Source organism: Sceloporus undulatus, chromosome 7 (assembly GCF_019175285.1).
Source record: "Sceloporus undulatus isolate JIND9_A2432 ecotype Alabama chromosome 7, SceUnd_v1.1, whole genome shotgun sequence".
Lineage (NCBI taxonomy): Eukaryota > Metazoa > Chordata > Lepidosauria > Squamata > Phrynosomatidae > Sceloporus > Sceloporus undulatus.
In genome coordinates this window covers 23,317,638-23,341,156 of record NC_056528.1, presented here as the reverse complement: position 1 = coordinate 23,341,156, position 23,519 = coordinate 23,317,638, and the positions used below count along the sequence as shown (strand labels likewise).

General features: G+C 52.6%; 1 protein-coding gene across 1 annotated transcript; it reads right to left on the bottom strand.

The window, feature by feature from the left end:
- Positions 1 to 2,968: 2,968 nt before the first annotated feature.
- Positions 2,969 to 22,343, bottom strand: MAP1S (microtubule associated protein 1S). Its single transcript, XM_042478783.1, has 7 exons — positions 22,135 to 22,343; positions 15,840 to 15,941; positions 11,742 to 11,824; positions 11,130 to 11,270; positions 6,490 to 9,756; positions 5,739 to 5,954; positions 2,969 to 5,094 (listed from the first exon to the last, which is right to left on the bottom strand). Exons 1-7 carry the CDS (start codon positions 22,301 to 22,303, stop codon positions 4,939 to 4,941), a joined length of 4,134 nt encoding a protein of 1,377 aa, XP_042334717.1. The 5' UTR covers positions 22,304 to 22,343; the 3' UTR covers positions 2,969 to 4,938.
- Positions 22,344 to 23,519: the final 1,176 nt, after the last annotated feature.

Genomic DNA, 23,519 nt, shown 5'->3' with positions numbered 1-23,519 from the left:
CATCGACACAAATGAACACAAACGTGCATCTGTCCTCCCTCAAAAACATTAATAGCCTCCAAAAAACAAACCAGTATTAAAGGGGCCAAGCAGGAGCATGGCACCAATGGAGGGAGGGCTCCTTGGACTCCAGCTCCCATTATCCCCAACTGCAGGCCAGGACTAGGATCATTTTTTAATCAGTTGCTCCTGGGAGACTCCATATTAGACTCTGTGTCAATTAGACAGGCATTCACTTCTTGTCCTTGTTGCTGAGAACAATGTCCATTTTGAGGGCCAGGGCTGGGCCTTGTTGCTTTTGGTACCTTCACTTCCTTTATTCTGAGTTATGGGTACTTTAACCCCATTGCATTTTAGGTGCCAGCGTACACAGGTTTGGGTGTTGCATTCTAGAGACCAGGGTTCGAATCCTGCCTCAGCCATGGAAGCCCCCAGGAGGCCTTGGGCAGGTGACACTCTCTCAGCCAGCCTTCAACTTTGCAAAGCATTGCCGTTCTTCCCAATGAGGCTTGGTTTCTGGTGAATACAGCCTTGACTTAGCCATTTTGGCTTCTTCTAGGGGCCTGGTCTGAGGCCCATTGTGGGTCTTTTGGGCATCCAGGGCCTCCTTGGATCGCGTTCTTAAAGAGCGAACCCTCTTCCAGCAGCACCAGGCCTACTGCCCTCCCCAGAATCCAATGACCCCCAGGTCCTGAGCCCAGAATAATGGGAGGAAGCCCAAATGGCCACCTTTGGCCACACTTTCCCAGGTGCTCACTTGAGATGACCTGCTGCTCTATTGGTTTTGCTGACCATGTGATGGAAAGAGGAAGGCGTAATGCTGCAGACCATTTGCAGCAGCTTTCACAGGGACTGGTCCACAGATCCCGAGTTCTAGTGCTCCCTCTACCATTTCATGTGTTTGTGTATATACCATGCACAAACACATGCCATGCAGCACACTTCCAAAAAAAGGAATGAGCGGGTGGCCATGTGCAATGTTTATCTGAGTCTTCCCTGGAGGCTGAGCAAAGCCTGAATCAGCAATGACTTCTGCTTTGTGTTTTTCCCTTTGTTTTCAAAGGCAAGGGCTGCAGGGAAAGAAAGTGTGCAATGTTTTCTTTTTCAATCAAACAAGGATTACAAAGACGGTTGTTCTTGCCAAAATCCAAAACGCTGCAGAGGCTGGAGTTGCTAAGTGGACAATGAAGGCCCTTTAGAGGCTCTGGGTCACTCTGACCCCCCCCACAAATGGCCAGCAAAGCCAAGGGATGATGGGTGCTGCAGTCCAGCCCCATCTGGAGGGCTGCGTGTTTTCCACCTTTGACGTCTCAACGGTCAGCTTGCCAGTTCTAAATTTGAGCATTCAAATGGCCACTGTATGGTTATCATGCAAAACAATCAGACCCATACAGCCCTCTTGGTGTTGGACTACAACTCCCATTGGTCCCCAAATAGTCAGGGATAATAGGAATCTCAGTCCACCGGCATCTAGAGGGCCGTATGCAGACACATGTGTACATACATGGAAGACACTGGACACAAGGCAAGTGCTTTCTCAAAGGGGCACTGGGCCTGACAAATTAATTTCAGAGAAGCCCTTTCCAAATTGCTCGGCTTTAAAATTCAGTATTGGTTCTATGACATCTTACTACTTTATTTACTTTTTGTGTCTTTAGTTGTCATCAGTTATGGATTTTCAACCCTTGCTGAGAGCTGCATCGGGTCTTGGCATTTAGGAAAAGATGGAACATAAAGAGAAAAGGTCTTATTGAGAGACAGAGAAAACGTCTTCCAACTCATTCCTTGGAAAGGTGAGGAGGATTTTTTAACAAGCATGGAAAACTTGCTACCAACCAAGAACATCCTTTATCGTGATTTAAATTGATTTTACATCAGATTAATGCTAATCACTGAACAACGCAGTCCCTTGGTCCTTCCTTCTGAGACACCTGCATCCTGGCTGCGTCTTAGAAGCAGGACGCTTTTTAAAAATTAAAAATTAATTCTATTCACGAAGGGTGGGGAACCAGAGCTACTCCTTCCCCAACTGCTGGGAAGGATGAGACCCCTTAAGCTTTTGGACTCCCCTCCTTCCCATGCAACTGAATGACACTGACCGGCTCCATCCATTTACTCAGGAGTAGGCCTCGCAGACCCTCCATTGCTGGTCAGCCTGTCTCTGGACAGGAGCCCTGGTCCTCCATCATCAGTGTGCTTTGCTCTTCCTGGATCAGAGATGCTTCCAAGCCAGTATCTTTTTCCCAGGCGGTTGCCATGGCAACACTTCCCCCTCCATCTCTCCGTACGCAACCAGGAGATACAGAGAGCCCTGTGGACATCTTTCAAATGGTGTGCATAGGGATGTGAGACAAAGCACGGCTGGGCATCTGTTGCAGAAATGCACCCTGGAGCTCCAATGTCTGGTAGCATGAGGGGGGCATAGTCCATCTCGCACATCGCACTACGCCACAACCCTGGTTTTGTGTAAGGCTGTGAGGAATGCAGAACTGAATGCGGAAAGGAACCCTTATTGCTCTGACTGGAGACAATAGAAATTAGAGCTTACCAATGGTTCAGACCCTGTCCTTTGCCACGGAAGAGGCGATGCTGCAGTGGGACATGTCCCACAGGAATGGAGGAAATGGAAACATTTGGCATGGCACACCTGGCAGACACCATTTTGCACAAGTTGCACGCATGGAGGGGGCACAGGGCTTGAAGGGTTGGATCCCAAACCCAGAGGGGCTTGGAAAAGTCAAGTTTTGGTGGGACCGCAATTCACAGCAGCCATACCATGCTTGCTTAGGGGGGTGCTCTGGGGTTTCTCAAGTCCAACGAGAGGAGTCGTCTCTTAAAGAGAAGGGGTTCATTCAAATCCAGATCCCCCTCCTCAGTGCCAGAGCCCTGTGCCCAGGAAGGTGGTGGGTTAAATGGGGGAGACCTGGGAGGGTCTCAGCGACAAAAATTAACTGCACAACACACAAGAGAGCTGCTCATCTCTTTAATGTTTTATTTTAATTTTTTTGCAGTAAGTTTAACACAGTGTGTGCACGCGCAGGTGTCCGTGTCTGTGTGAGTGTGTGTATAGACGCAACATTGCAAGAACGCTGCACAGTTTTTTAAGTGTGACAACGGCTACAACAAACACAATCTCCTTCCCTCCCCTACAGTCAGGGAATAAGCAAGTGAGCGCCAAGGGAGGGTCTCAGACATCCTCAGAAAGAGGAGCGATGTCCTCCTTCTGCTCAGAAGACGGGATTCTGGACCCCGTCCTGCCTCCGAACCGGTCGCTCCCAAAAAACCAGGATCCCAACTAGGCAGAATATATAAAGCACTAAAGGTGGTGAACACATTCTGGTCTCTCCGCCCCACAAAAATACTTTTTATATTTCCTAAACACACATCATACAAGTCTGGAGACACAGGGAGGGGCCCAATCCGGTGGGGCAGGAGGGTAACGCAGGGGGGGGGGGGGGCCAGGCTTAATACCCCACAACAAACCCTTCTTCTCCATCACCCCCCCTCCACTCTGCCTTCGTAAACACTGCCCAACATCAGAGGTGAGGGCTCTATAAATTAAAAACCTTCAATACATTAACAGTTTTGGTTTTTCTGACTTTTTTTATAGAAAAAATACAAAATAGACATTTAAGAAAACAAACAAGATGCCTTTCCTTTCCTTAAGGGAATGGAAGGTTTAGTGTCACATTGCAAAAGGGGTGCTGCACTGTAGGCAGCAGACCCCCCAAAATCTTTCCTTCAAACGAATGAGGGCGAGGCGGCGGCAGGGGGGCACAAAGACACATAAGATCAAGTGGCAGAGACACCTGGGAACGGGCAGTGCCGCACCTTTGGCCGCCTTTCGCTAAGAGCGGTCTTGGACGGAGCAGCTCTAGAGGGCGCAGGGCCACTCTCCAAGGTCTGCAACAGAAAAGAGGTAGAAGAAGAAATCTGGAGTGTGGAGGGCCTCCTTCACCCTGGAAAGAGATGGGAAGGGGAGGCTCAACAAAGCCCCACAGCTGCCCCCTGCCCGCCAGGAAACTAAATTGTGGTTTTGGGAGGAGGCGAAACAACAGACGACTGGACAGCCCAACAGGAAAGCCTCCCCTGCAGTTCTTAAAGCTCAGCCAGGCTCTCAAAGGGAGACCCAAGGGAAGGAAATGGGGAAGGAAGGCAGGCCACCCATTCCACATTTGGGGGACTGGGAGGGGACACTGGTAACATCAGAGGAGGGAGAATAGGAAGACCCCTCCCCAAGTCAAGAATTTGTTTAAAATGGGAGGGGGATGCAGATGCCCATCTTGAAGGAGTAAGAGATGGGCTGCTGTGTCATGTGTCATGGGCTACCCTGTTTCCCCCCAATAAAAAGATCCATTCAACAAAACTGCATCCAAAACAGCCTCCACTGCCTCCTTCCAGACCCACATCTGGGTTGCAGCCCACCCACTCCAACCACAAGATGCCAGCAGCCAAGGCTCTGGGGAGAGCACTAGGAACCCAATGCAGCCCAGAGGTCAAGCAGAAGGATGACAGTGTTGGCTCCCATCTCAACCTCAGCTCCTGCCAGGGGAAATAGGGAGAGGGCTCATGCTGTGGGATCCTGGTCAAAAGCAGCGTGTGGGTGGTGATGCTTCTTCCCTTTCAGCAGCCTCCCAGAATCCCCCCAGCTCTGTGGGCCCCTCCCCTCAGGCTTCACCAGGACTAGAAGCACTGGCGGTGTGAACATGCAACAATAAACCAGACAAACAGTGGGTGCAATTTGCCTCCGGAACTTGAAACGTGCCCCGAAAAATCTGCAACAACTCTCCCTCCGTCCCTCCTCTGGCGCGCCAGGAGGAAAAGGGAAATGCTCTCTCTGCCTACCCGCAAACATGCCAAAGAGTGGAGGAGACTCTTCCCCCGTCTCCAGCCCCTTCTGCACCGGCCTCCCACCTGCGGTCCAAAGTGCCACTGGAGTCAGAACTCCACTTTGCAAGCCGGGAAGGTCTCGTCCTGCATGGCCACCGTGCTGTTGCTGCCCAGGACAGTGACGCCCAGCGCCTGCTGTCGCTCCAAGGTCTCTGTGTACCATTCGTGCATGGCCAGCGAGTCAAAGGTCGGGATCAAGGTCACCTGAGGTTGGGAAAGGGGTGAAGGGGGGAGAAGAGGAAACAAGAGGGGTTCACAAGGGGTCAAGGAGCACCATCGCATACCAACACCTGGATGCCAGGTGGACAGGCAGGCGGGGAAAGACATCTGCCCTTTCGTGGGGCTCATGGAACACAGAATGCTGGAGATTGCTATCACTGCCACTCCCAGGTTCCTAGCCAGATGGCAACAGGTGAGGAATGCCCAGACAGCTACGACTACCCCCTCCACAATGCTATTGTAGTTCCAGATTTTTGGGGAGTGGGGGCTGTTCTGTGCCTTTCCTCCATTGCTTTTGGGTGGAAATGCTGCCAGGGGATGAAACCTGGCAACTTTTAAAGGTAGAGCCAGTGGTCTCACTCTGCACCACAGGAGAAAAGGGTGTTCGCAGCCATCTTAGCCTGCTGCAAAACCAAAATTGTATGTAGCAAAGCAAGTCTTCTGGCTGCTAAACACTCATACTGGCTCAGGATCTCCCTTCCCCTCACTTCTGTGGCTTCTGGGCAGCTGCTCTCCATGTGTCCCAAACCCTGATCCCAAGGCCTACAGAGGCTCCATAGCTGGCGCAACTGGCTTGGGATAGAGACTGCTATACTTCCCTACCCACCTGCCCCTATCCATAGGCCCACCTGTGTGTCGTGTGCCCACTGCTGCTTCCCTGCCAGGAGGGCGTCCAGGATGCCGCGCATGATCCCCTCCTTGATGTGGTCCTCGCCGCTGATGACATAGCACTGGGAGCGGACGTGGTGGAAGAAGTCTTCATCCACCCGCTGGGCGCTGGCTGAGCCTGGGATGTAGGCCAGCTCCAAGTAGATGGGGGCGAGTGGGGGGGCCAGGCCGGGCTCCTGGAAGGGCAACGAGGAGAGCAGGGCAACAAGGGGAGAGGTTTAGACCGTGGAGAAGGTGGGGAGGGGGCTCAGAGAGGCCTTCCTACGGATGACCCCCATGGCAAGACTTACAGGTGAGCCTCCAGTCCCTCTGCTACATTTGCATCCATACTGTGGCTACAGCAGAGCCATAAGGGGAGAGCTTCTTGTTAATGGGGGCATGGTGCACCGTTATCATTTTGACAATCTTTTAAAACAGCTGTAAACTTTTTTACACAATGGTTTGTTTCTTAACTCTTCTATGATTCATTGTTTTGTTTCTCACATTGGGAGAAAGGAAGGACATTAAACATTTTCTTTTAAATAATCTGAGTCTCTAAAACACTCTTGTTAACCAGCGAGAGACCTCAGTGGACTAGCACGGGCATCTCCTCCATTTCTGCCCATGTGAAAAGACACAGATGGCCTCCATCCCAGCCACTCCACCAGCTGCCACCCATGACTCCCACTTCTGCCCCCATCCACCCCTGGACAAATGCCAAGTGAGGCAAACAAGCTCTTCACCTGCTGGAGATGCCCTTCCAGCTGCCAGGGGCGACCTGGTGGCGGTGGTCCTCTGGCCGAGGGAGGCTTTGCTGTCTCCACTGGCTCGGGAGGCCAAGGGCTCGCTTTTGCCCAGGGCAGACAAGCGGGATCTCTCTCCCAGGCTGGCGGAAGAAGGCTTGGCCCGATTGTTTGGAGCAGCAGTGGCAGCCTTGGGGGCATTGGCCTTTGGGGGCGCAGATCCTACGCGGGTGGGTGTTCGCTTAGCCTTAGCTGCCCCCTCTCTCTCAGGGTCCACCATGCAGATGCCTGGCTGGGCGGGTAGCGGGCAAGGGTCTTTCAGGGGCACCGGGAGGGGGTCGCGGGCCCGGGCCAGGTTCTCCGGGTCATCATCCGAGTCCAGCCCTCCATCGGCCGTAATGGAGGGGCACTCCTCAGTGGCAGGGGGAAGGTCAGAGTCCGAGAGGGTGGGCAGAGACTCGCTGAAGGATGTGGGTGGTGTCTCGTCCACCAGCAGGTGGGGTTTGCGTCCCCGGGGGGCTCCTGTCTTTCTGTGCAAAGGCGGCTTGGTCAGCTCTTGGGAGAAATCGCTGCTGTTAGACATGTCTCGGGGACTGAAGTTGGCTGAAGGAGACCTCTCCGACTTGGGGTGCTCAAACTCACAGGGGGACACAAGGCAGAGGTCCACATCATGGGGGGAGTCAGAGCGGCGGCCACAGCGGGGCAAGGCGTGGCCATCCAGACACAGGGCAGCGTTGGGGTATGGGTGGTGGTGGCAGGGACGGATGGGCAGGGACATCCCACCTTTGCCTGCTGCCGCAGCGGGGTCTAAATCCGGGGTGAGCCCCCCGGCCCGGAAATTCTCCGCTTCCTCCTGAGGGAACTCGCTGACAGGGGGCAGGACCTGCTCAAAAGAGATGGAGAGCGACTCATCCACCTCGGTGGAGTGCGGGGACCCCACCTCGGCCGGCAGGGATGGGGTGGTGATGGTGGGAGAGACATCCGGGGCATCATCACGGAAGAGGCTGGGGGAGAGACACCCCGAGTGCTTCTCCTGAGAGGAGCTGGAGTTGTCACGGGAGGTCCGAGATCCGGGCCCATCAGGCTTCCAGGCATTGAGGACAATGGGTGGCTCCTCTGCCATGGAGGCATCCTCAGTCAGGGACTGGTGGAACGGAGTGTGGCCGGCGCTGGCTGGGCCAGAACTTGCCGGAGACATCATCTCAAGGGTCTTCTCCTCGGAGCTGCCACAGGCCTCTTCGGCCTCTGGGCAGTGGTTGAGCCCTGCCTGGACATCCATTGGGGTCATCTCCAAGTTGACACTCCGGTCACTTTTGGGGGTCTTGGGCAGCGGGGAAGGGGGACTGATGCCCTGGAGTGGGGAGCTGTTTCCATGGTGCCAAAAAGGCTGTGGACTCTCTGGGTTGGTCTCCGGGCACAGTCCATTCTGGGGAGGCTCTAGGCCATTGCTGTAGCAATCCATTCCATCCAGCGGGGAGGGGTCCAACTCACTCTCAGCTGTGGTGATGCCTTCATCAGTGGATTCGGCCCCCGGTGGCCCCTGTCCTGCTGCCCCCTGCATTCCATTCTCAGGTGATGACTCTGACCCCTCCGCAGGGCCCCCCTTGCTGCTGGTGGTGCTGGAAGGCAGCTTTTTAGCAGTTTCCCTTGAGTACCTGGATCTTGGCCTCTCTGCTTCTTTCTTGGATAGAGGGGTTGTTGTTCTTCTGAAGCTGCTGCCCATCTTGGTGGTGCTTGAGGGTCTCCTCACTTCCTTGGCCGGCGGCTTTGTCTCTTTTTTGGCCTCCTCTCTCTTTGGGGTTTCTCTCCGGGGCCCTTCAGCCTTACCCTCCTTCTTCATGGGCTTCGCCTCTCTCTTCCCTGACTCTTTCTCTGGAGCTCCCCCTTCTTTTGGGGTTGGCTTCTTCATCTCCTTCTTGGTCGCCAGCTTCTCCTTTGACTGTTTGGGCCTGACATCCTGTGAGAGCTTCTCTGTCGATAACGCCGTCTTTGGCCTGGGTTCCCTCGTGGTCCTCTCTTCCTCGCCACTGGCCTTTGAGGTCTCACTAGGTGTCTTGGGCCTCTCTCTGGCACCGGAAAGTTTTGACAGAGGCAGCTCCTTCTTCTCTTTGGAACCAGACACGCTCGACTCCGAGAGGCTCAGCCGAGAGCTTGACCGGAGGCTCTCCTGGCTCCCCGGCCGCTTCTGCTTGCTCTGCACGCTGAAGGCAGGAGAGGAAAATGACTCCAGGTCCTTCTGGGTGACCACTGGGTGCTTGAGAAACTCTAAGTGCCTGACCTTCTCCAGCCCTTCCAAGATCTTGCTCTGGGGAGTGCAACCAGGGAAGAGGACCCGAACAATCTTCTCCATGGGGCTGATGGGATGCCATACCAGCAGTGCACAGATGGAGGTCAGGCACTGCAAGGGCAGTTCCAGCCCCTTGGGGGTGCCCTTTCCGCACCACTCCTGCATCAGAAACTCCAGCTCCTTGCTACCTTTCACTGGGTTGAGCACGTACATGTCCAGGCGTCCAACGCCCATCTTCTCAAAGAGGACGGTTGGCTCTGCTCTGGGGCCAGGACCCCTGGAGAGTGGGTGCGGCCTGATGCCCAACCTGTCCAGGTACTGGAGAGCCAAGCTGGCCTCATCGCAGCTCTTTAGCACCCCTGAGTCTCCTTCAATGGTCTTCAGCTTCTCTGAGGCATTGAGGAAGACCACCCCTAGCTCTGGCGAGATGAGGTTCTTCATCCAGTCGCCATTCTGGGAGCCCTGGGAGGCAAGGTGGTCCTCCTCCATTTCAGCCAGCTTCCTCTGCAGCAAGCTGTTCACCCCAGGCAAGCTGTCGGTTCCGACATGGGTCACCAAGATGGAGTCGATGCGGTCCAGGTGGCGCACCAGCTTCCAGAAGGAGGAGCGGGGGTTAGAGCCCCCATTCACCAGGACGTTGAAACCGTTCACTGCAAAGAAAGCGGAGTCACCTCGCCCCCCAGGGAAGATGTAGCAGCATGGCCGGGAGAGCTTGAGGAACCCCACAGTGCTGGGTGGCTCCAGGAGGTCAAAGGGCGAGGGGGGGTCCAAGGACTCCGACAGATATTCCAGGAACTCCTGTAGCCCCTCCATTTCAGGTAGTACGGCCGCTGGGTTGAAGTGCAGGTCAATAAAGTCGAGCAGGTTGTGCTGGCTCAGCCGGGGATCCCTCCATTCCCCGAAATCTGGGCAAACCACTGTCAAGCTGGTTTTGGCTGCGGGACTGGCACAACTGAGGAACTCTCCCACCTGGAAAAAAGCAAAAGGAGGAGGAGAGAGAAGCGAACAAAGCTAATAGAGAAACCCTTTGTAACAATCTTCCTTCTATATGATGCTGTAACAAACACACAAATCTCTAGCCTCTAATATGTAGTTGGTAGTATGTTTAAAAACTCATCACTTAGGCCAAGCAGATTAATTGTAAATCAGTAAAATAAGTTTATTTTAGAAACAGAACAGAATAAAAAATTGTCAATAATAAGCTGTTGTGAACTTGTCTCTTAATAAATTAGTTGCATAGGGTTTCAGAAACTCTTATATCGGCTGTGACCCTTTTCCTAATCTGTAGTCCTTCCCTTGGTCTAAAAGATCAAATTTACTCGTTTTAACACACTGTCTCCTCAGAGACTTTAAGACTATAGCCCTTCTCGGGACTAGTCTTTTCTCCTAACTAACACTATCCCGCAGGATATTCTACTCCGGGCACTCTCTTTTCTAGAGACCTGGCAGTATAATGGTAGGGAGTCTTTTTCCATTCAGACTCTACCCCTAACCATCTTTCTATAATCCCTGAAAACCCTTCTTCTCTGGATTCCAGGTCCTAACTCTTCAACTTTCCAACCCCAACTGAACCTTCTACTGCCTGAGTCCCAAGTGACTCCCCCAACTAACCGTTTGGAATTTTCAAACGTTCCAGCCCACAAACGATTGGCTGGCCCTCAGCTGCCTTCTGATTGGACAGCTGGGAGTGCTCTCCGTTACAGCCATCTTGAGGTTTTGGGCCTGAGTTAGGCATATGCTGAGGAACACCATGTTGGCAGCACATCTACTCTGTTCTTTAGAGGCCTTTAAACAGAGGATGGGCACCTTCTTTTAGGAATGGTGTAGGGTTCATGCATGACAGAAGGAGCCTGGAAGAGATAGTCCTTGCAGCCCTGCACAATGCTAAGACTGATTCTAAATATTTCTAGAAATGTTCCCCCTCAACAATGGGAAGCAGAGAAACAGCTGAAGACCACTGCGAACTCCTGATTTTTGGACTGTTTCACCTGCCTTCATATATTTACAATGAGAACTTGAACATTCTTTCTGCAAATGTTTTTTGTACCACATTGGAGCCCATCCACCAACCCATCTTGGCCTACAGATGGAAGGGGTACAGCCTGAAAGAGACACAGCCTGAAACTGACAGAGGTCAATGCCCAGGGACTTCAGGGGAATAGGAGAGGAGGTACAGCAGCTTCCCTGCTCCTAACAGGCCTGGTGTCCAGAGTGAAAGGTCCAGTGCAGAGTTCTGGACACCCACTGGCAGGGCACCTCCATATTCTGGAGGCCCAAAGTGGGAGAAGGGACTGTCTGGGGCGTGTGTGTGTGTGGGGGGGGAGATAATGCACGGATCTCACCTCTTTGTCAGCAAAGATCTGGATGAAGTCCCTCAGGGAGAAGGAGCCCGTCTGCAGCACCAGCTCCCCAGTCTCCTCCACACAAGGGCCAGCAAAGATCAGCAGTTTGTGCTGGGAAGTGTCCGTGATCAGGTTGCGGAGCTAGAAAAGCAAGACCAGAGAGAGAGAGGATGAATGAGCAGACAGACAGATTAATAAATGGAGAAGGCCAGTAGCGAAAAGCAGAGGGCCCCTGTCCCTAGATCCTCATCTCTGCCACAGCAAAGGGCCTTCAGGCAACCAATCGTGAATGAAAGCCTCTTGGGTGGGAAGGGAGTGCCTGTAATGGTGGGGGAGGGGGGGAGAACTCATCCTCATTTTGCTTCCAGATGGGTCCTCATTCAAGCAGCATCCCCAGGCAGGATAGCTGGGGCAGGAAGACTCTTGCAGGAATGAAACCCTGGAAAGCAGCTGCTGCTACCAGTCAGTGCAGGAACTCGTGCTTTTCACAGAGGGTCCCAGCCGCCCTTCCTTCAGATAGCAACCGCAGAAACCCTTCTGTGCCGTCACTGCCAGCTGTCACTCTTCCTGCTTGTGGTGGGCTTGAACTTGGGGCTGGTTCCTCCCAATTACCTCATCGCAGATGGACTTGTCCGAGGGGTTCAGCAGAACTAATGTCTCCAGGACATCTCCGCGATGGTGGAGGGCGCGCTGACCTGCAGGGGACCAAAGAGGCAACAGCATTAGGAAGGGAAGGAGGAGAAGAGCAAGCCTAAAGAGGCAGGGCTGAGCCAAACCAGGACCAGATATGCCCAGGAGGGGGCAGCACAGACCAAATGGTTTCTGGCAACATACTGGCAGCAAACCCATTTTCTAGGTGGGTTTCCTGGTCCTTACACTGCCAAAATGGCACCCTTCACACACGAGGAGATGGCACTGAGGGGGGGGGGGATCCCAAACTTGGCATGAGTGAGACAGAAAACTTTAAGTAGGAAGAAACATGAAAGGGGGGTACCCACCACAGTTGAATGAACACCAACAGTGTGTTTGTGGGGAAGGGGGCAGTTCTTTTGGAAATTTTACACACACACCTTTGATCTCAGGCAGAAGGCCTGTTTTCACTCTGTCTGGGAGGAAAAGGGAACCAGGGCTAGGTCCTTCTCCCACCCCCAACCCCACACAGGGACTCTGGACCCACAGTTGCAAGGCAAGCAAGAAGAAGAGACAGATAAGAGAGGCTTCTGAAGAAACTGAGACTCCTCCCACAGGCCTATGGAGCATCTGAATTCTACAATTAAGAAAACCTCCAATGCAAAAGGATGGAGGAAAAACAAGACTGAGGTTCCTTTAAAGAGTCTTAACCATGAGGGTCTATACACATGTTAAGTCTCCTGGCATTTCCAGCCTGAAGAAGAGAGAGGGAGGCCAGGGAAAGGGAACCAGGGTAGGGTCCTTCTGCCCACCTAGTCCTTGAGGGAAGCCTGGCTACCCACACAAGCAGCCATGAAATCAGGGGAAGGGCTTTTCCTGAGTGACAAGCGGGACCAAGGCCTCTTGCAGAGAAAAGGAGGAAGGAAAGGCCTTGCTCTGCAGGAAGGAGGCACATGTGCAGATGGGGAAGTCCAGGCCCCAGCAGGGCAAGGCAGAGGACTGGAACAGTTCTCCCAATCGCTCCTTAAAAGCAAGCCAAGCTGCACTGAGACTCAGCTGCAGCTGTGCAGGCCAGAGGATGCACAGCAGCAAGGGTTGAACACAGCCCCCTGGAATCTGCTGTCTGGAAAAGGAACTTTTCCAAGCTCTGGTTGTGAGGCACCCAAAGAGAAGAGGCAGGAGGCTGAGCCTGGGATAGGGGTGGAAATGGAGCCAATGGCTCCCTCCCAAAGTCCCAAGAGATGCTCTCTTCTGGGGAGGGGGACTCAAAAGGAATGAGGGGGCAGAATGTACAGCAATCCATAAGTGCAATGCAAATGCTTCTCCCCCTCTAATTTTCTGGGGAGGACCGTTCCCCCCCTGGACCCCTCGCCATCTTCCGTACTCTTACACGCAGTGCCAGAAAATTGACGGGGGGTAGTTTAGGCATTGCCTGGCAGAAGAGCCAAGTCCAAGTCACAGAAGGCTCTGGAGGTCTCAGCCTAGCAGTGCCCAAGGCAACTGGCAACATCCAGAAGGGGCTCAGGCCTGTCCAGTGAAGGAGACAGCTGAGGGTTCAGGATGTGAGAGCACATGGACAGCTGCACAAGTGCCGTGTTACATCAGCTTCCTGCCTTGCAGCTGGGGCAGGAAAGGAGAGTGGTAGGCCTGCGAGAAACCTGCTTCCAGTCAAAGACCTCCTGATTAAGCATTGGGTGCAGCCTGGGGTGACCAGGGCCTGGGAGTGGGCATTGTCCGTACAGCCACCAGGCAGAAGGCACAAAGGACTGCACAGGCCACTCCAGCCCCCTGTGCAACTCCATTGAGGAGTACTTCTGAGGACAGAAGAGGAGACCATGGGGAACAGGCCCCCATGCAATGGAAGATTGCCCTTCCCTCTGCCACTGAGCCGGATATCTTTGACCCACACACTGATCAGGCCTGGGCCTCTGCATGAGGTGGCTGAAATGAATCCCCAAGGAACAACTGGGGAGGAACGAGACAGAGACATGGCAGCCCTGATCTGAGAGGAACAAAGAGAGGGATAGCAAGTCTTATTCTAATCCTCTTTGACCGCAAGGCAAACCAAAGCCGCTCACTGGTGGAAGGCTTCCTTTGCTCAAACAGACCCTGGGGGCTTTTTAGCACTGCAGGATTGATTTGCAGAGTGGCCGCTTCCTGTGGCAAAGGGGCCTTCCAGAGCCCACAGCCAGCCTTTGTAGAGAAATGCCACAGAGTGTCACTCCTATGGCCAATACACAAGAGCTGCGACATCTGACTGTGGAGATGGAAGGCACCCCAAGAGACAAAGTCATTCCTCCCTAAGGGTCCCAGAGGGGGAGCTATTTGGGGCTGGGCACTGGGCCACAAAGAAGACCCCTGACTAGACCCTTTGGCTGGAGCTGGCCCCAAGTCCACAGGCAAGCCAAGCGGGAGATTAAGGGCCTCTTAAGGCAGAGCACAAGGCCAGCTGGCAGACTCCCAGGGCAAAAGGGCAATGCAATTGATGGGGATTACAGGGAGAGAGCAATCTTTGCTGGCCACACTGCTGTCACAAGGCAACCTCTTCTGGGGAGAGGTATCCTGAGGCAGAAGTTCTATAAGCCAATGCCCAGCAAGACCAGGGCTGGCACCAGTGCAAGGGCCCCTGAGCTCAGCACAATGGCTTCTGGCAGAGACTGGACAGATGCACTCCCTCATCTGCCAGACAGCAGCCCTATAAGAAGCAAACCGCAGGTCTCACCCACCACCGGCTCCTTTCTAAAGAGGAAGTCCATGCAAGTTAAAGGAGAGCAATGAACTGGAGTGAAAGGGTTGTGACAACTTAGTGGGGCACCCATGTTGAGAGGCAGTCTACCTTATAAGGCTGACTGCCAAGCAGCAAACAAAGGAAGGGTACCATCCTCCCCTTCTCCCTGCTCCCCAATCCTATAGGCTGACATGTTCATGTGTGCGGTAACTGTCTGACCAAAGACAGGGAGCAAGATGCTGGCTCACATGACCCACACAATCCCCCCCCAATTTTCTACGAGAGAGAAAGGGGTGTGGAAGAAGAAGGCAGGGGGCTTCTGAAGCCCCCTTCCAAGAACAGCAGTGTGTCATAGTCAGTTGGGTCTGTTTTCCCAAGAACCGTAGTCTCCAGTCCGGCTCCCTCCAGCTCCAGCCGCCCACGGTCAGCTGAGGCGACAGGACAGAAGGGCCCAACAAGAGCTGTTTTGTCTCCCCTTCTCCCCAGTGAAAAAATGTTTGTTTTCCATAGCAAATCCCAAAGAGGGCACGTCTCTGCCCTGAAGGGCTTGGCAGGACTTGGGGGGGGGGGGAGAGGAAAGACTGGGAGCTGCCCCAAAAGAGAACTGCAGCTGCTCTCCAGCTGTTCCGGCCAGCATTTGGCCAAAGCCAGGTGGCAACATGGGTTTGTCCAGCCACCCAAGGACACTGTGAGCACATTTAGCCCTGGATCAGTTTTTGATTCTACCTCCGGAGGTTCCCCTTTGGGGGATCTGTGGCTGGGGCGGGGGGTTCAGCAGGAGGAGCCTCCAAGGGAGGACAACTTGTCCCACTGTCCAACCAAGGTTCCAAGGGCAGCTTCAAAATAAAGCCATGTGAGTTCTTTGCAGACAGTTCGAACTCCCACCATAAGCCACAGCTGCTAAATGAAACCTCCAGGTGTAGAGGCAGCCTACCTCTGACTTTGGAGAGAGGCAGTTGCTCCCGTCATGCTTTGCTGAACTAGGCGGACTGCAGTCTAACTCAGCAGAATGGACCAAAAATGCAGTAACTAGGAAAGCCAAGAATGGAGCCTCCAACTACAGTAGCAGTCTACCTCTCAATACCAGTCTGCTGGGATGAAGACAAAACAGAGGAAGGCAAGTGATAGCCACTCATGGCCTCCAACCACCTCTTTGGCCCCAAAAATAGATATGTATGTACTTTGGCTCTGCTGACCAGTGGAATGCAGCCTTCATGGAAACGTCTCTAAAACGGAACCAGGCCCTCAAGGGACAGTCAGTCTGGAGGAGAACCGAAGAGCATCAGCGCAGGGTGGCTCCATCTCACACACCTTAGATTGGAGATGGGAGCTGGCGCTGATCCACTTCTTACCTTTCACAATATCCGAGAAAGTAGCTGAGTGACGGGAGACAAAAAGCTTGAGCTGCTGGTCGAGGTTGCAGGCAGTGAGGTCAATATCCCAAGAGCGGATCCCTGGAAGAAAAATTGTTGTTGTGAGGAATACCCCGCCTTTTCAGCTTACATGCAGAAAGAAATATAATGTACCCAGTGCAGGTAAACATAAGACCCATAACAAATAAATCAGAACTCACAATTCAAAATAAAAAACAGTTTTCAAACAGTACAGTGAGTCCTTGCTTTACGCGGGGATGCATTCAGGACTCCCCCGCGTAAAGCAAATACCACCTATGCTCGATCCCCAGTTAAATGAATGGGGCTTGTGCATGCCCCATTCGTCCCTATGGGACGTGCCACCCCTTCTCCCTGCACATATGCTGAAAGCCACGTATGATGTGGGCGCACTGTACAATTAAAAACATTACAGCACATTGTCGTAAAAGCATCCTCAACGTAGCTTTAGGTTGCAAGATGTCAGGACTGAACAGGGCCAGGGAGCTCCATAGACATTGCCAATAGACACAAACATGCACACAAACACACAGACAGAGGGCTAGGCATCACCCCTTTCTGAAATTTACTTGCAGCCTGCAGGCTAGTTCCCAAGCAATATTCCCTTCCCGGGCACAATTGGTGGGTTTCTTACCTCAAGTGCTTCACTCTCTGTGGCAGAAAGGCTGCCTTTTCTAAGAGGCCCATGGCAGTCAAGAGAACATGAGGGAAGCCACACATTCCATGGCAAGGAGGTCTAAGGGCTTCCTTCTTCCCCAATATACACATGCTGAAACACTGGCGGCTTACATAATGCCAGCGCAACCTGCATCAGCCAAGACACAAGGCTGCAGCTCTTGCAAGAGGCCCCAGCATTTCTGCTGGGGCTGTGCTCTTGCCTTCAGAGAGAGCGCTTCAGAGACACCTGCCTGGGGGAAGACCCCCCCCAATCAGACCAGGAGGGTCTGCCTCATTTTGGCAGCAGAAAGGACCCCTTGGAGGCTGAACAAGCTTAGCACCCAGTCTCCACAATGTCTTCAGCACCCCCCCCCCCAACTAAACACACGCCGTCCAGCAGGCAAATGGCTAAGAGCATATGCTGAAAGACCAGCCGGTATGTGTCACTGAGTGCAGATGGCAAATGGAGCAAATGCACAAGGGCCAGCCCTGAGCACCAGCCAGACTGAGAAGAGGCCGATGTGAAAGAGGGAGAATCAAAGCTGGACCATTTACAGATTAGCTCCTGGCCCCATCTGCTCATGTGATCCCTCAGCAGCTGAAAATGGAGAAAAGACCCAACACACTCAACCAGCCAGAGCAATCACCCTGAAACAGAGCCCCAGCCCCCAACAAATGGTTAGTGCCAACACTTGTCAAATGATCTGATCTTTGCAAGTCCACAAAACCCCTGGAAGACCAAATGTGGAGTGGCCTGACAAAAGAGAGAGAGAGAGAGAGAAAACCCACACAGAAGCCATCAACTCAAAGCCCAATTAGCAAATCCTCAGATTCACAAGTACAGCTTTGCTTGAGAAAAGACATATCCCATTGTGTTTCCCATTATGTTAAGCCAAGCAAACCCTCTGCACATCAAGCCACTACTGTACTCAGAAAAGACACCCCTGTCATTCTCTTACACTCAGTGTGGCTTAAGCAAGGCTCCCCCAAATCTCAGTCCTAAAACCAGACAGCCCTGCAGACACTGGGGTACAACTCCTAGCAGCCATCAACAGTGAGAAGCATTGGGAGTTCTAGTTCAACAACATCCAGAGGGAACCATGCCTCCTACTTGGGTTGCAAATCCAGGAACACCAGAAATGACCTTCTAGATTCTTTGTCACTGCAGCCCACTACCATGGATGCTGACTGGCAGCAATGCCTCCCAATGGTTTGGGAGGTGGTCTTATTTCTATCCCAGCAACTGAACCAGAGACCATTTGCATGCCAAAGAGGAGTTTCCCTAACTGCTGAGCCCAGAAAGTTCTGGGTTTGGGCAACACGCAAATCAAGAATTCAGAAAACTCTTAACCTGAAGGCCACATCTGTTTGGAGGCTGGTTTTGTTTGTTTGCTGTTTGCCACTTTGGGATCTTGAAAAGAGGGAAAATGGGGATTAAAACAGGAGGCCATTTGGGTTCTGACCTCTTTTCTCAGGACCAGTGGCACAAAAAGGCCCTGCTTAGACAGAGGGGAAGATGGGAGGGCTTGCCTGGCTTTTCAGTCTCACCTCTCCCCCTTCAAAAAACCTTGGACGCTTTGCCTTTAAAAAGGAGGAAAGAAATATCAGAAAATCCACTGCACTCATTTCCTGTTTGGTGGCAGGAGAGAGGAAGCCCAGCAGAAATGGGAAGCGGCCCTCCAGGAGACAGAAGGGACAAGGCAGTGGATGTTATTCAGACACAGCAATCTGCCTCCTCATACACAGGACTAAGGGCAAAATGACATCCAGATTCCAGATCTAAACTCAGATTGTCAAATTATCTCAACACATCAGCACTGCTAACAAAAAACTCTCAATACAACCATAAGAACTAGAAAGATGGATATGCCTTTGACTTGCTTTTCCAATCCAAATGCCTGGGAGGCAAAGCTGCGTGGCCTTCCTTGCCAAGGAGAGGCGAGTGGTGCCTTTCTTTACAGCTGCCAGGGAAGGAGGCAGGTGCACCTCTTGACTGGGAGGCTCCTCACCTGCTGGCACCTTGCAGGAGGCAAATGAGCCGCAGCCAGAAAAGAGAAAGCCAGGCCCTGCGGCAATGGGGAGTCCTTGCAGGGAAGACGTAATTAAAAGCAATTTGCTCTTGAGGAAAATTTAACAAAGAGAGACACTTTGGTTGCCAGCCTCTATCTCACCCTGAATGAGCAGGGCCCATCTGGTCCCTTGGATATCAGCTGGGTAGCCAGCTGGAGCGCTTCCTCTTTCCTCACTTCTCCCCCCACATGTGGGTCCCCCCCAGCAGAAAACAGGACCCTTTGTGTCAAGCACAGCAGCAGCAGCGTTGCACATGACCTCAGCTGCCAGAGAGGGCTGGATGCCATGATGGAGACAATATCTTTGGAAACCCCCCCTCTAGGTGTGCTTGACTACAGTTCCCATCAGCCCCAGCCAGCAAGGCCACGTCCTGATGTAAACTGCAGTCCGGCATCTCTGGAGGGTGCCTCTCCGCTTAACCATTCTCTTGGCATTGCACCATGATGTACTTCAACACAGAGCCTTTTTTGGAAAAGAGAGATGGGGGGAGGCCACTGGGACCGAGGCACAGCAACCGCTTTCCTGACTCCTGTGAATCTGGCTTTAGCCACAAAGCAGGAGTCAAAGTCTGCAAATGTGGGCCAGGAGAAGGAGCAGGTGAAGGAGAACTCCTCCTTGGCAGTCTGGCTTCCAAGAGAGAGCAACAGAGGAAGGTGCCTGCAGTTTCTTCAAATTCCCCGCTCTGGTGGTTATTCTGGAAAATGCCCTGCGAAGCTCATGTTCCACCCACAGATGAGGTCACATTGAAAATGGCAAAAATGGCAGGTTCAGAGACCAGTCGAGCAACCACTGTCCATTATTGATGGCCAGATCCCTCCATGCACCCGTCCACCTTCTTCCAGCCAGAGCCCTGCCTTCTTGCCCACCTCCTTCTGGGCAATCCTCCACACTCTGGCAAACAGCAGCAGAGAATCCAGGGAGGGCTGGGGTCTTGTGTCTTTTTAAAAAGCCCCAAGTCCTCTTCCAGTTTGATTTGGAATCACCTCACAGGGAAATGCAGAAAAACCCACTCCTTAGCAGCCCAGATGGGAAAGTCCAGGCTGAGTGCTGTAGCTCTTGAGAATGCGATGGGAAGCAGCCCTGGAGAGCAAGTGCTGGCTACAGATGTGCCAGCTGGCCTTAAATGCCCCCGCCAACGCTGGAGCGCCACGAAGCGGGTCCTTGGTTGACACCACGGGGGGGGGGGGGGGGATTGGCCCAGCGGCTCTGTATCTCCTCTTAGACACAGATCTCACAGCCTCTTCCACGGGAAGAAAGGAACCAGGGCTCCTGGCAAGGCTCTGGGAAGCCTGGATAGGAGCCTAACAAAAGCTCAGGTCACAATAGGGCCAGAGAAAGAGAGAGGAGGGCCCCTTAGAAAAGGAGCTCCTCAAGCCTTCTCCATGCACCAGCTCTTCCCTAATTTCATCCATCCCAGGAAAAGGGCCTGTTGCCCTTTGGGCCCTCCTTCATTTCCTGAGGGCCAGGTTCCCTTTCCTTTGCACAGCTCCCAGAATCTCCTCTCTCCCTGAACAGAAGCTGTTTGGCATCTAAAACCTCTGAGGCAGTGCAGAGGGAGGTTGTGAGAATAAAACCCTCAAGGGATTTCTATGCACCCCACCTCCTCTTTTTAGCAAGAGCAGCACCCCCTTTCCCAGCTCCCCAAACGCTCTGTGCCTCTGCACAACCATGGGCCAGGCATTCACCCGGGGCCTTCCTTGTACATTCAATGACTCTTTCAACGCTATCGCTCTTCAATGGGTTACTCAGGGCTGTTTTTTCCTTCCAAAATGAGACCCACAGAGGACTCTTTCTCCCTCCAAACACTTTGCAGGCATGCTCCAGGCAAGCGGCTAAAGGCTCCTCAGCCTCCCTTTCACTGCGAGGAGAAAGACTGGCTCTCAGTTCTCAGAGGCTTTTGCATCCCATGACCAGGACTGGGCCAGGCCTGCGCTCACAGCTGTTTCACTGAAAACTAGGATTGATTCAGCATGACCTTCTTCACAACATTTTTTAAAATTAAAACTTTTAATCCCATGCCCTTCTATGCCAGATCCATATACCCCACTCTGCAGCTGACTGCTGCACAGCTCTGCTGTGAAACAAACTGCATTAAACTTTACACAATGATGATGAAAACCACAATGATGGATATGTGTTTTTGAAGAGGATTTACAGTCTCACGCTCTTTACAAAGCCTTTTAAAAGAAGACTTTGAAGGTATTTATTCTAACACCCTCCTTGCTGGCTCTTGGCTCTCTCTCACCAATTATATGCCAGGGTTGTTCGTTCCGCAGCCTTCATAAAATCACTTTGTCTTCATGGTCCTCTGCTCCGCAGTACCTTTTACCAGGCAGCAGGTTCTTATTAACTTTCCTCCAGATAAATACACACATTTTAAAAACTGTTTTCACTGTTCCTTTCTATATGTAACCAAAAGGCAGGTTATTAAACAATGGACACAGTTGGTGCAACCTGATCCTCTCTTTGTGCATAGATATCATGTTTATTTCGCTTTGCGTATCCATGTTTGCCTGAAAGCAAGTTCCACCAACTCCAATGGGGCTTATTCTCACGTGGGACCGAAAAGTGCTGTCACACAAGCGTACTCTTAAAAACAAACAAGCCCAGATACAGACTCTGCTCGCTCTGGGCTGGGATTTTACCAATGCGCATTAGAATTTTTTTTATAAGTTTCCTTTGCAAAAATCTTCTCGCCAGGCCTGGTCAGTTTTGCTCAGATAGCAGAGGAAGTGATTCATGGGATCGCGGAAGAAGAGGAGGGCAAGGCTCTCAATGAGAACCCTGGCTTTGCCTGGAAGGAGTGGGAAGACAGACACGGGTTTTGCATGGCGAAAAATGTCCTGGACCACTAACTCCAAGCAAGGAAGGAAGAGGAGGGCATGACTGCCTGCCTCTCCTCCAGTTCCCCTCATTCCTCCCCACATGCCCTTCCTTCCCCCAGAAGAGAACCCCCCAGGCCCAGTCTTTGTCCTCCCTCTGGCCCACCTGGAAGGGCTGTTGTGCTGGAAAGAAGGTACAGAGGGAGAGGGACCAGGCCACAGATTGAGGCCCACAAGCCCCCTCCTCCTCCCCTTCAATGGCCCACCGCCTGGCCTACCTGGCAGGGCTGTTGTGCTCCCTCCTTCCCTCTGACACAAAGCTTTTCATGAGCCAAGAGTCCCCCTTTTTCCTCCCCCTGACAGGCCCCCCTCTCTTTGACACAAGGCCATTTATTGCGCCCCTCCAGGCCTCCTCCTCCTCCTCTCCCTCAAAGGCCCACCTCCCTCCAAGGGAGACCCACGGCCTGGCCCACCTGGCAGGGCTGTTGTGCTGGGGCTGCTCATGAAAGCCATGGAAGGCTTTGTGTCAGAGAGAGAGAGAGATCCTCCTTTCCAGCCCCAGCACGACAGCCCTGCCAGGTGGGGCTCCCATGAAGGGTCTCTCTCTTCCTCTGACACAAAGCCTTTCATGAGCCAGGAGTCCCCCCTTTCACTCCCCACTTCCGGTCCCCCTTGGCCACTTCCGGCCCCCTCTTTCTCTTCCTCACCGGTTTTGACGGACCCCAGCGCTGCCCTCCGCAGCCCGGCCCTCCCTCCTCCGGGGCCGAAGACCACCACCAGCGAGAACCGCCCCGGAGAAGAGCCAGAGGAGGAGGAGGAAAGGGAGGCGGCGGGGGTGTCTCGGGGCCCGTCTCCCGCCACCGCAGCCGCCGCCATCTTGTTCGGCGCCTCAGAGGCGTCCGTTAGCCACGCCCACCGCCAGCGCTTTTTCAAGCCTCCGCTTGCGCCGGACCGCCCACTCGCGTCACCAATGGCCAATGAAAGCTAAGGGGAGGGGCCGGAGGCGGGGCTTGGTTGTTTATCAATTGGTTCCTTTTCAGGAAGGGAGGAGGCAGTGGTTCTGAGCATGCGCAGACCTCGCCCTCCTTTCAATGCCACTCCTCTCATCAGCATTATGGAAATATCAATGCAAATTGTTGTCTTTGTAGTTGTTGTTGAAGCTGAGAGAGTGAAATAACTGGGGAAATAACCCGCTTTGGCACCGCTTTAACTCTTTTTCTGGCTCAAGGCTATGGAATTCTGGGAGTTGGAGTTTCTCTGGGCCCTTCAAAATACTCCAACTCCCAGAATTCCATAGCCTTGAGCCAGAAAAAGAGTTAAGCCTTGACCTTTGGGCCCCACAACAAACTCCAACTCCCAGAATTCCATAGCCTTGGGCCAGAAAAAGAGTTAAGCCTTGACCTCTGGGCCCTACAACAAACTCCAACTCCCAGAATTCCATAGCCTTGAGCCAGAAAAAGAGTTAAGCCTTGACCTCTGGGCCCCACAACAAACTCCAACTCCCAGAATTCCATAGTCTTTGAGCCTAGGCAATTAAAGCCGATACCTTGTTGGACTGCAAGACCCATCATCCTCAGACAGAGATGAGGGAATGGGAGTCGTAGTCCACAAAATGGTTACAATGCTCTGTTTTGGAATGTAAACCATTTGGAAATGGCTCCTAACTTAAGATTTTAACCCAAATAAAAGGAAGCACTGCATAAACAGCTTGAGGACAGTGAAACGAAACATATATAGATAAAAAAATTAATCGATGGCTAACCCATGAGGGATAGAGACGTACTCTAGGACACCCAATGAATCTACAGGTTTAAGTGTTTAATTCAGCGTAACCAATGAAAATGGAATTTCTAGTTTCCTTTGTTCAAAATGCTATAAAAACTTGGTTCACTTTGAATTCGGGATCCCAGTTATTTGGATGAATTTCCTTCTGGGGACAACAGCAGCAGCTAAAAATAAAATTGTGTCCTTTCCAATCAACTCCTTGGTCTCCCTGCTGATTTCTGGTTAAAATTCCGATTTTAAAATAGTCAATAATCTATAACACACAGAGCAGATAGTTTGGTCTTGGGCTAATGTACCATTACGGGAG

Excerpts from the sequence above, each read along its gene's own strand:
- MAP1S (XM_042478783.1), bottom strand. The coding sequence starts at position 22,303 with ATGGCGGCGGCTGCGGTGGCGGGAGACGGGCCCCGAGACACCCCCGCC. Across the intron at positions 11,825-15,839 it reads TTTCTCGGATATTGTGAAAG|GTCAGCGCGCCCTCCACCAT; the intron begins GTAAGAAGTGGA and ends GGTCCCCTGCAG. Across the intron at positions 5,095-5,738 it reads AGTGGGCACACGACACACAG|GTGACCTTGATCCCGACCTT; the intron begins GTGGGCCTATGG and ends TCCCAACCTCAG.